General features: G+C 53.6%; 1 protein-coding gene across 5 annotated transcripts in view; it reads right to left on the bottom strand.

Moving 5' to 3' along the window:
* DTX4 (deltex E3 ubiquitin ligase 4) overlaps positions 1 to 12,532 on the bottom strand; it is a 76,065-nt gene that overhangs the window by 23,796 nt on the left and 39,737 nt on the right. For 3 of the 5 annotated variants that reach the window (XM_055078675.1, XM_055078676.1, XM_055078677.1), the window contains exons 1-2: positions 7,973 to 8,327; positions 569 to 1,292 (exon numbers count right to left, since the gene is read on the bottom strand). In XM_055078675.1, the coding sequence (XP_054934650.1) occupies positions 569 to 1,292; positions 7,973 to 8,189 (941 nt within the window). In that variant the 5' untranslated portion in view covers positions 8,190 to 8,327. Of the gene's footprint in view, positions 1 to 568; positions 1,293 to 7,972; positions 8,328 to 9,762; positions 10,407 to 12,532 lie in introns of those variants that run through there. The other 2 variants (XM_007120250.3, XM_028501579.2) reach the window with 2 other exon arrangements.

The raw sequence follows: 12,532 nt of genomic DNA, 5'->3' as shown, positions 1-12,532 counted from the left end.
CGTGGCTGAGTGGGGAAGAGTCTGGGCTCAGACTTCTTAAAGTCTGAATCCCGTTCTCTGCTGATGATTAGGTATGTGCCCTGGAGTGAAACTCTCATGTCTTCAAGGGTAAAATGGGATCAAAAATGCCTACTCCATAGACTTGTTGTAAGGACTAAGTAAAGTGGTAAAGCCCCCAAACTAGAACACGGTGGGAGCCCATGGGTGTTGCCTGCTATGTCTTGGTACGCATGACCTCCTTTAACCCTCACTGCAACCCTAACATGAATATTACGGCCAGCATTTACAGATGAGGAAGTTGGGGCTCTGTGATGGTAGGGATCCGCCCCTATCCCAGGGCTAGGAAGAGGCAAAGTCTCCATTCGAATCTAGATCCGCTGGATCCCAAAGGCCACATCCCTGCTTACCCACCACACCGTGCTGCCTTCCACCTGCAGCCAAGGGGTCAGGTGAAGACGAGGAGGAGCTGAAGCCTTGGCAGCCCTTCCTGCATCCCCGACCCGGGTGATCAGTGACGTCTGACGCCCCTGATCAGCTCATGCTCAGAGGCAGCCATGGAAGCACCTACCCGGAGGCGATCAGCACCCGGGACTGGGCGATGGCCAGTCGCTGCAGGCTGGTCCGATTCAAGGTCGCCAGGGCCACCCTTCCGGTCTTGCCATTGGCTCCCGGGGGGCTAGCAGGGGAGCCCGCATTGGCCCCTGCCGGCGTGCTGGAGGCGTGTCGCCGGATCGCCTGCGACGGGACCGTCTTCACCGGGCCTCGGATGGTGCCCGTGCTGTCCAGTGGCTTGGGCCCAGGGCCTGGTGGGGGAGGCGCCTTGAGCACTCCAGACTCGGGCACGTTCTTGCGGGCAGCCGGGGGCGCCAGGGGCCCAGCGCTCCCATTGGTCACCGCGGCCTTGACGCTCATCACCAGGACGCACTGTGGGCAGGCGCAGGGCGGGGCGGGGGGCGCGGCGGCGGGCCCGGGGCTGGCTGGCCAGGACTGGGCCTTGGGCAAGGTGCCGGTGACCATGGGGTAGATAAGATCTAGCCGCCGGCGGACGCGGCGCTGGCGCCGGGTCTGCCGGTTGATCTGGCCCATGGTGCTGAAGTCAATGACGTAGCTGAAGCCGATGGAGGTGAGGTCGATCCAGGGGTGCTGCTTCTCGTAGGCGTGCTGGATGGTGATGCCCAGTTCCATGTCGTAGGGCGTCCAGGAACCATTGTCGTTCTCCCACTCCCACACCACGCCCTTCCCAGGGGCCGAGGTCGGGTCGTAGTAGTTGCGGCGAACTGGGCGGAGGGTCCCTGCCAGAGTGGGACAGAGGAGAGAGGCTCAGGGTCACCAAGGGATGGAACTGAATTGCGTTACATTCATAGGCAGACGTTAAACGAGTCCTACAGTGTGCCGGCACTGGGCTGCCTGTTGAGATATCAGCTTTGAATGAGGCTCATTCCTGCCACTTTGAAGTCCAGCGGTCACAGAGGGGTGAAAGCGGATGAGCTACGCGGGGAAGGATGTGGGAGATAGTACAGGGTGCCAGAAAGAGCACTTCCTGGTGTGGAGTCGGGAGACCTTAGCTTGCAGCCAAATTTGACCACTTAATGTAACACCCCACAACCTTCTTTTCTCCCCCAAGAAACAAGATGATAACTCCTTTGCCGAGTTTTTGTGCAATTAAATGTGGCTCCCTCACTCAACGAATATGTATTTGTCTGTGGCGGGACCTGGATTTCTCGTGCGCCCTGTACTTTGCAGTAAGGTATATAAAGCCCTTGACAGCGTGCTAGGTGCTGAGAAACATCATTTCCCTTCTTCCTTGATTCTCCAAATGCCTCAGCCCCGAAGGCTACAGAGGGAAAGAACACAGGGTCATGGGACCCTAGAGGATAGAGGAAGACTCTGCCCCCACCCAGGAAGGCTGCCCAGGGCTGGGGGCGATGGCTGGCTCTCTGGACTTCTTTGGGTGTGGTTAAAAAAAAATAAAAGGTCAGGTTGAAAGAACTCTCTCCTATTTCCCAGCGTTAAGTCTTACTTATATCAACAACTGCAAGAGTGGTCATAAGAATAACTTTCTATTTATCTAACGTCTTTTTTTTCTAGAAGCTCAACCCTCCTAAAGATAGGATAGTCTCAATTTCTATAGTCTCACAGTGGGTGGCATGGGGGGTGGTGAGGGCAGGGAGGAGATTAGGGTTTATTGCAGGGGAATAGGACAGCAGAGATGAACCTGCAGGACTGCCAGGGAAAACTAAGCCTGTAACTGTTGCCTCTTTCTCCCCTATCTACCGGAACCTTGAATTCAGATCCATGCCCAACCAGGGCTCATTTCGTGGATATTAACATCAAGGCTGAAGAGGCCTGGTTCAAGGCCGGGTAGGGAGACTGGGGAGAGCTCCAAGGATGCTGGAATCTCTGCATCCGTCAGCTTAAGCTCTATCCATCAAAGTGGTGGGAAAAGGCTCCCCTTCCCTGGCCTCTGACCCACCCCCTCCTCCAACCCAGAGGGAGACACCAAGACTGCGGACAGAATCTCATTCAAGGGGGGAAGAAAAGGAACAATGACTGTTCGGGCCTTTGCCAGGTCATAACCCCCCACCCCCACCCCCACCCCATCTCCAAGCCCCTTAATGACCCAAAACATCAACATTCAGAGGCAGGAGGGAGAAGCAGAACAAGCCGCTATTCAGCGCCAGGAGGTCTGCTGGATGTGGGGGCAGCAGGAGAGGAGGAGGAGAGGAGGAGGAACGGGGTGGCCAGTAGGCCCCTGGTTTGCCGCCATTTCCTTCCTAAGGCACCAGCTTGCTGGGGGACAAAGAGCACAGCCTTTGGATCCAACAGCAGAGTTTCTGTCCCTTCCAGCTGTGTGATTAAGCCTTAGTTTCCTCATCTGTTTGGGTCCTGGGTAGCTTCTTCAAAGGGTGGATTTGAGAATTAAATGCAGGAATGAATATAAATGCTAAGATAATACCTGTCGCTTGGCAAGGGCTCAGTAGAAGTTGGTGATTATTATTGTAATTTATCTTCTATTGTATGTCTTAGCAGGATGGAGAAGTCACGGGGAAAGTTTAGTCCAGGGGATGTGAAGTGTGTGTGTGTGTGTGTGTGTGTGTGTGTGTGTGTGTGTGTGAGAGAGAGAGAGAGAGAGAGAGAGACAGAGACAGAGACAGAGACAGAGACAGAGACAGAGAGAGAAGAGGAGGACCAGAGAGAGAGTTTAAACTCCCTCTTTGCACAATCTCTGTTACTTAGAAAACACCTTCAGCTATCCTATCTCATTTGATCTTCCTGGCAATCCTATGAAACAATGTTTAAAGATGAGGACATTAAGTTTAGAGAGCTTAAATGACACTATTTTATTCTCTCTCCAGGGTAGCAGGGACAAACAATGCATTTGACCAATTCTCATAAATGTGCTTAAAAGGCATTTTTCACAATGGTGGTGTCAGTCCCAGCTATGCCGGGGAGTTGCCCCAGAACTTCTGGAAACTCTGCCCCGCCCCTTTCCAGGTTTATCCTCCTCTCTGCCCTGGACAGATGCCCCCTTTTCCTCCTGCATTCCCTCAGTGTTCCCTGACTCTCCGCTGCCCCTACTATTCACCAGGTCCCGTCTATCAAAATGCCCTCCCTTGCTGTTTTGATCTACTGAAATTTTCCTTATCGTTCAGGTCCTATGCCATTTGCCATCCATTTCTTGAAATGCTCTCCTAGTCCAGGCTCCATCTTCAAGGAGTCTGGGGTGCACAGCTGCTTATGTCTGATGGGTACAAGCATCTCGGCACCTTTCATATCAGTGCCTAACGCAGAGTCGGCAGTAACGAGGGCTCCATAGACGTGCTGTGATGGGGTGAGGACTTCTGGCTACGTCGGCATTTGATCATTTATCCCATATTGCTGAGTATGCATTAGCTGCTGTGAGGAATGCAGATTCAGGCACTCCTGAAGCACCTCCCAGTCTAAAACAAGACAAGTGCCTAGTTATGAGGCAGAATATGCCACCAAAAAGGGTGGCAACAAATGCAATGTTAGCAGAAAATGTAACCACAACCCCACCGTGCTTCAATCCCTTCCCTGACTTCCTTGTAGGTCAAGACCAAGATGCTCTCCACCCACAACCTCTGTGGTCTCCTCGAATCCTAATACACCCTGCCCACATTTCTGCCCCGCTGGCCTCCTGCAGACTCTCGCCACTGCCTCTTCTCCTCTCTGGGCTGCTTCACAATCTTGGTCCCTCCCCTCACACACCCTGGCATCCTCTTGGCTACCCATCCTTCAGATTTCAGCTCACTTCCTCGAGGAAACCTCTCTGGGTCGTCCGACCAGGTAAAACTCCTGCTCCTATTTTTTACACTGTCTTGAGGTGCAGTTACACATTTATTTGTGTGACTCATTTGATGAATGTCCACCTACCTCACGGGACTCCCAATCTCATGAGGGTGGGCATCCAGGAGTTTGCTTATGGCTGTAGCCCCCATGCCTAGCATGTCCTGACGGCTCAATAAATATCCATTGAAGAAAGGAAGCAATAATAATTTGGAGAACATTTCAAGAAATGGAGAGCATGACAAAGGGCATAGGGCCTGAATGAGAAGGAGAACTTCCACAGGTGAAAATGATGAAGGAGGGCATCTCAGGAGAAGGGACCTTGTGAATAGCTGGGGGGAGGGGGTCTAAGGGAATGCCTGAGAATAAAAGGCACATCTGTTTGGCAGGAGTGGAGGAAAATATGGGCATACAGGAAGATAAACTTGGAAAGGTGTGTGAGAGCCAGGGCATAGATGGTCTGGACTGCCAGGCTGGGAGGGCTTTTATTTACAGGCCACGAGGAACCAGTGAGGTTTGTGACACAGAGAAGTGATGACACCAGAGCTGCTCAGTTTATTAGTTCCAAATGAGAAGTAATGGGGTGGGGGGGAAGGGGGAGGGTGCTGGCAGTAAAAATGAAAAGCAAGTGATAGACCAGAGGGACCCTACAGAGAGGTAATGGGTAGGACCTGACCACAAGTAGCTGAATGCATTCCAAGTGATCCAGGATCACGTGCTTTCGAATCTCCTGGGGAACAGATCAGCAACATCGTCCAGAACTGAGGGTCTGCATCGCTGGGAGCTGGGCCCGGGAATCTGCACGTGAACAACTGCAGAGTGTTCATCACGTATGCTCAAGTTTCAGCTTCTGCATGCCTGTATATATGGGGCATCTAAAAAGAATGACGAGTCGAGTCAAAGACCCCTGAGGCTTTGACCACGGGCGAGTGGTTAAGGTAGTGACGCCATTTAACAAGAAGAGGGGTGTCACAAGGAAGAGCTGATTTTTGGAAGGAAAGACGCTGCGCTCAGTTCAGCCCGAGAGGGTTCGTTAAAAACAGAAGGCAGACCTCAGCACGAAAGTTGTGGGACAAGAGAGATGGTGGGATTACATTCTCTGATTATTTTGAGATCACTCCATCTGACACGGGCGAGTCCTGGACCTTTCTATAATCAGGACCCTGAATTAGATGATCTCAGGAAATCCACTGGGTCCTAAGGTGCAGTGTGACCCAAGGACAAGGCTTCTAATGGCACAGGGATAAAGGATTTCACAGACTAAGGAGGAAGAAGGAGGAAAAAAGCTTCTTCCAGAAACTCAGACGCGTACATCCCAAAGCACCCAAGTTGTTCTGGCTCCTGGGAAATGGGAGACAACACCTTTCAGGCATGACCCTAGGACTCCAGGGCATTTCACCCACGTCCACACAACACTGTGCTCCTGTACCCAGGAAATCCCAGGCCTCTCTCACCAGCACCCCTCACCCCTACTAGAATGTTCCATGAGGGCAAAGACTTGGATGGTTTGCTGTCGCTCTATCCCACAAGCCTGGAACAGTGCCTGCACTAAGTAGGTGGTCCATAAGTGTTCACCAAATGAAGCAGGACATGGGCACTTGATTCAGAATCTCAGCTCTGCCATGGACTAGCTGTAAAACTTTGAGCAACTTCATCTTTTTCAACTTGTTTCCTTTCCTATGAAATGAGAACAATGGGTCCTTCATAAGATGGCCGAGGATGAAACCAGATAATGTGTGCAATGTGCTTGGTGCCTCCCTCATACTGTAGCTATCATGTGGTCGTGACATTTGCTGCCACCGCTCTTGTGCTCACACAGGGTGGGGAGTATAGTTGGGGGGAGGGACTAAAAATCAGCTTCTATCAAACCCTTTAATCACTCTCCATCTGACTCTTGTCACTGCGTTAAAGACATAAAAGAGGCAAAAGTTGCACGGAAAACTGAGCTGGAAAGAACCCTCCCTCATACCCTGTTACTTCTAACTAGCGTCATCACTGGTGCAGAATCCAAACCCATTCACCTGCCCATCTGCATGATGGGAGGAAAGGAGCCAGAAGGAACCTTAAGGCTGCTCTTCATTCTACGAAGGAGAATGAGGCCTGAGCAGCAAAGGGACTTGCTGAAGGTCACAGAGGAAGCCAGCGGGTCTGGAATGAGACCCTGAGTCATGTCTCTCACTGCCAGCCTAGGTCTTTCCCCATCCTGCTGCCAGGCCCTGAAAATGGCCATGATCAGGCATGTTGGAAGATACAGAGCACAGCGATGTTGCAAGTTACAGGGGACAGAGCTCCAGCCACTGCCCTACAACAGAAAAAGGTCAGCCCAGTCAAGATGAATGATCGTGGGTGGAGAGGACCCAACAGAGGATTTTGGAAGCAGCCAAGACTCCTTCACCTCTATCTAGCCCTGTCTCTTCCCTTCTTCCCCATTCTCTAGCCCAAAATGCCTAGAGGAGACCAGCATAGAATGCAAATAAGCTCAGACTCAGAGATGGTCTGGGGAAGGAGAAGGGCCCAGGACAAACAGAGGTGGGCAAAGGGTATCTGCGACCTCCCAGCCATCGCCCTGGAGACAGGCTGGATGAGGTCGGAACCCAGGGGAGCGGAGAGTCTGAGGACTTCCTTGGCAGCAGGGCAGGCAACTTCTGAAAAAACACGGCTCCCATGTCAGGAAATGTCCCCACACAGAGGAGGCAACAACAAAAAAAGAGAGGAATCGCCTCTGGGCAGGGGACTTCCAGCTCTCCTTTGTTTATGGGGATGTTTCTGGTTCCCAGCTTCAAACTGTGGCTTGGGGATGGTGGGTAATTTAATTAAACATTGCCAGGGCTTGGCCGAGGTTGCCTGGGAGCCGGTGGTTTACAGTTCCTACCCTGTCACGGCTTCATCAATGAGCTATATTGAGAGGAACTGTGTGTCTGTTGATGGAGAAGACAGAGGAGGGGGCTGTGAGCCCAGAAACCCAGAGATTCTATTCTGCTCTGACGAGCTCCCTGACAGACCCAGCAATCCTGGGAATTCAGCCCACTGCCTTCTGCACCCAGCGCACCCAGCACGGGGCCTGGCGCAGAGGATGGAGGCTCTCAGTGCACGTTGGCCGATCAACCACTAGAATGAGTGGGTGATAGCGAAGCAGTCTGAATCCCTCAAAGACAGACAAAGAATGTAAAACACACCCTGAGGCAGTTTGAAAAATGATCCAGGGCCAGGTCGGGTCTAAAATCTGAGGCCCTCCAGTCTCCGACTTAACTGTGAACCACCAGGCAGTGGGCAGCCTGTCCTCAGGGAAGGGTGGTCAGACCTGGGGGAAGTAGCAACTGTCCTTCAACCCAGTTTTCTCCAGAACTTCATTTCTGTAGTAAGAGCCCTTCAGGCCATGACCCTTCTTCCTAGGAACCACACCCATCTCAGACATCCCTAAACACTGATTAAACGTTCCCCCTTCACACATGTGGGACAAGGCCTGGGACCTTTACTTCACCAAGGTGTCTCTCCATCTGCTGCTGAGATTTAGTCTGAAAGAGAAAAGCTAACACCTGCCCATTTATTCTGGGCGGGACTGGAGTCCCCTGTCAGGTAGGTGTCTTGACTGTCAGACTCTCGGACCCCACCCACAGGGCTGGGAGTTGCCCCCTCCCCCCCAGCCTGATGCCTCCACCCTCACCTCTCCAACTTCTATCCAAAGTACACAGTTGGGCTTCCCTGGTGGCGCAGTGGTTGCGCGTCCGCCTGCCGACGCAGGGGAACCGGTTTCGCGCCCCGGTCTGGGAGGATCCCACATGCCGCGGAGCGGCTGGGCCCGTGAGCCATGGCCGCTGGGCCTGCGCGTCCGGAGCCTGCGCTCCGCAACGGGAGAGGCCGCAGCAGAGGGAGGCCCGCATACCATATAAAAAAAAAAACAAACAAACAAAAAAAAAAACAAAGTACACAGTTACCTTCTCCCCCTTCCCCCTTGGCCACACTTAATCTTCTTTCTCAACCTCCCCACATTCCTCCTTATTTCCTCCTCCTCCCATTCTCTCTCAGCTCCACCCCCCTCCCTTTCCCACCAAGGTTTAAGCCCCTCCAGATGCTAACGCTTCTGGAATCCTTTCCCCAGAAAGCTTCACTCAGTCGGTCGGTGTCTACAAAGTCCTTGGCAAAGAGGTTGTTAGGAGTTATGACTAAAGATGTGGACACGAGGGTGGAAAGATACCCCTTTCCCATGACAATCCTAATTAGCGCACAGGATGCGGGGGCTTTCCAAGGAGGCGGAGATGCCTTTGCTCACACAGCTGTTCTCTGACCCTCTGGGACTCTCCCAGTCCTCCCCTCCGGTCCCTCCCCTCCACACCTGTCTCTCCAAGGCTCCTGGGTCACACTCTCGGGAAAGCCGAGCCAGAATCCCCCAAACAACTGCCCACCTCCGTGAAGAGGCTACTGGAGAGACAGACCTGTCCCAGGTAAATTAAGCCTGGGCACCATGCGGGGGCCACGCAAAGAGAGGCAGCCCCCTCTGTCCCTCACGCCAAGGACTCGCCACCCTGACCTCCAGCCTGCAGGCTCTCTTCTTTGCTCTGACCTGGAAAGGCTGCTCAGCTGGGATGGGGGATTTGCGGCGGCCACAGTGGCAACTTGATTCTCACAAAAAGATAGGAGTTTAGCGTCCCCCGTAGGAGACGTTTACGGGGCGAATCTTGGGGACAGTTTCTTTTTAGGAATCCTCCTCCTCCTCTTCCAAGGACAAAGCGATCAGCTTCCCAGCCAGGCATTCCGGAGCTGTGTCCGTCCCCCTCCCCTCTCCATCCGCTCTGGCCTGCTGCTTCAACACTTAAGAGTACCCAAGCGGAGGCACTCACCAATGCCACAGCAACCCGGGCGTTTCCTGCCCTGGAATCCCCCAAGTCCATCTCTGCTCCCAGAAAGGCCCCTCCCTTCCCATACTAGACTACAGTGAAAGCCCCCCGGGAATCCCTTCTTCCTCCCCCCAGGATGCAGCTGTGGGAAGCCATCCCACCCCGGAGGGGTAGAGGCAGCAAGGTGGTTGACCAGGGGAACGCGTGGCAGGCCCAAGGGTGCCTGAGGCACAGTAGGGTCCGTCAGCCAAGGTGAGGTGTGAGGAATGAGAGCAGGAAGGCTCTCCTATCAGCTGGGATTGCTTGCGGGCTGGTGAGCCCCGGAATTTCTACAGGAGCCACCAAGCGTTTCAAAGGGGGGCGCGAAAGGGGGTTTTTTAGGAGCTAGGTTGAAGCTCGGTTTGCGTAGGCAAACCACGGATACTATTTGCATGGCCGTTTATTGCAGGGAGTATCTTAAGAGCATCGTGGGGCGTCAAGCGCCCCCTCCACGACCCCCTCTCGGTGACACCAGTCTATGGAGATGCGGACAAAGGTGGGCCCCGGTGGGCTCGCGACGTGGGAGACCTCAGGGCAGGCAGGGGAGGAGGCGCGGGCGGGGCAGGGGCGGCCGGCTCACCGGTGTCCTGGCGAAACTGGTTCATGGACTGCAGGTCGATGATGTAGGGCGCGAGACGGCTGTCCACCTGGCCCAGCACCACGCTGCCCCCGGCGCGGGGGCCGGCGCGAACCACCGCCTCGATGTGGTGGCTCACGGCCGGGCTGTAGGGACGCCAGCGGCCGTGCTCGTTCAGCCATTCCCAGACCACCACGGCCGAGGCCAGGAGCATGGCGAGCCCGGGGCTGCGGCGGCGGCAGCGCTGCGATGCCTGCCTCCCGGGCCCGGCGCGCCCCCCGCCCTCCTCCGCTTCCTCCTGCGCCGCCGCCTCCGGGCCTCGACCGCGCCCCCCGCCCCGCGCCCCGACACCCCGGGCAGCCTCAGCTCCGGCCCATGGGCCGCCCCCCCGCCGCGCATCCACCGGGGCCCGGAGACCAGGGCCGCCGGGCTCCGACCGCGCGCCGCCGCCGCCGCCCGGGTCCGCCGCTGCTCCGTGGGGTCGAGTCGCTTCATGCAAATGTCCGGCTCTCTGCAAACTGGCCCCCGCCTAGCAAAGCCACCCGGCGGGCGCGCGGCCGGAGCCCCGGCGGCCGCGAGCTGGGGCTGACGGCGAGGCGAGCATCAAGCCCTCGCACCAGTTGCGCCTCGGGCTCTGCAGACGCCGGGGTGGGATCTCGCCGCGCGATCGCGCTCGGACTGGCACGCCGAGTTCCCCTCCCCTCCCTCCCCACCCTTTCACCGCACATTCAGTTGTCGCCGCCCGGGAGAGAGCTCCCCCTCCCTGTGGCTCCGCTCAGCTGCTTCTAGAATGAATCGCCCCTCCCAAGCCCGGCGCTCGGGCAAACCGCGCCTGCGGAGGGTTTCTCCGGTCCCTAGACGCGGAAAAGCGACCCCCCCAGGACAAAGCCCCGGGACTGCAGCTGTCGCCGGCCGTAACTTTGCAGTCTCCCTCCCAGAAATGGAATTTTCTTTTTTCTTTTCTTTCTTTCTCTTTAATGCAATGTGATCGGTGTCCGCACCGCGAGCTCCGAGACACTTAGTATCTTGCACACTCACGCTCGCACGCACACGCGCCCACATCCGCACACTCTTCTTGGTGGTTGTATTACCTCATCTTCGTCCGCATCCTCAGCTGTCCGTCAAGGATGCAGAGCCACGCCCCCTGACGACTGGAGCAGGTGCCCTGGAGCTCACGCGCTCCCTGCTGGCCTAAAGAGACGCGTGCCGGCCACTGGCCACACACTAGTTAGCTCAACTAACTGGGCCTCTCTGCTTATGAGAGCCAGTCCAAAGGGATGCAGCAATTTGAGAGGAGATGGATTAACACTGTCTATGTAGGGAGCAAATGTGGTTTTTCTGGCCTGCTTAGACGTTACTAGGATCAAGAAGACACGTGCTAAATTGATTTATTTTGCAGGATTTCTGTGACCGAAATAATGAGACACTAAGACAGACACAGGCTAGACTTGGCTTGTTTTGGTCATCAATAGTCAACGTGGAAAATAATCTAAAATGGGTGCGTTCTGACTAAAAAGGTAGATTGACATCGGGATTACATATTAATCTTGCCAGAAAACACAAACTTTGTTTTGCTAAAGTTGCAGCTACGTAAAACAATGAATTCATACGATCAAAAGCCAGGATAGGATATAGACAAATAAAAGTAGACTATGTGTTAGGAACCGGGATTATGAAACTTTCTGAAATAATCGTTTTCTTTCATAATATATGATCTCTTTTGCTTTGGAAGATTTGCTTTCCCTCCCTGTTTCTTGCTGTCTCTTGAATTATACCTGTCCTTTCTCCCATCACTAGTACTTTCCAAATCTTTTTCACTCCTCTACCTTTATTTACCTCCCTCCTCACTGAGTTCTAAGTACAAAATAAAAGAAAAAATATCAAACATGCTCTTCTTCGGGCCTCCAGAAGCACCAGGCTTGAGGCTACCTCTGAGCTTTGTTCTTGCTGGCCCCCTTGCCCAGAAATCTCCCCAGGGTGACCTCCAGAATCTCCAGTAAACCTCTTCCCTAAGGCCAGTCTCCCAATCCAACTCAATCAACACCATTCATTAAAACATGGACTTTTAGGGTTTGAAGGACAAAAGGAAAAGGGGTTAAGGCTACCTCAGTTAATCCTAACAAGAGTCACTATTATTCCCATGTTATAAATGACAAGGCTTAGGGAATTTGAGCAGTTTGCCCCAGTTACATGTTTAGCAGAGGGGAAACTGGTATCCAAAAATGAGTTGGGCAAGAAAACCAAACCAAACCAAACCAAACCAAACAAACAAGCAAACAAAAAACTCACCTTGTTCCAAAACACAAGTTCTATGATGAGGAGATGGTGCGCTAAGAGGCAAGATATATGGCAATGTAAAAGTGCCTCAGTGTGAAAGAAAGGAAGGGAGAAAATGAGGATAGAGTGTTCTGAAAGGACACAAGTAGAATTGAAGAAAAGGTCATGTAAATTTGTATTGAGCTATTTTTACTTCCAATCATGAGACCAAGTGTATGAAGACCCTGGAAACTCTCTTGTGGTCTGGGAGGTACAGATCCAGAAACTATAAACTATCAGTAACGACTGAAGGGGAGGCTGGAAGTACCAGGGACAAAACAGCATCTGACTAGCTAAACCAGAAACTCCCAAGTAGAAAAAGCCTAAACCTGCTAAAAGGGGTATGTTCTACGGGTGCTCAAAAGGAATGTGTATTCTGTTGTTGAGTGGAGTGTTTTTTGTTTGTTTTTTTATGTTTTTTTTTTTTGTGTGGTATGCGGGCCTCCCTCTGTTGTGG

Source organism: Physeter macrocephalus, chromosome 16 (assembly GCF_002837175.3).
Source record: "Physeter macrocephalus isolate SW-GA chromosome 16, ASM283717v5, whole genome shotgun sequence".
NCBI classification, from domain to species: domain Eukaryota; kingdom Metazoa; phylum Chordata; class Mammalia; order Artiodactyla; family Physeteridae; genus Physeter; species Physeter macrocephalus.
The sequence above is the reverse complement of the archived record's forward strand: the minus strand, read 5'-3'. Positions and strand labels throughout refer to the sequence as shown.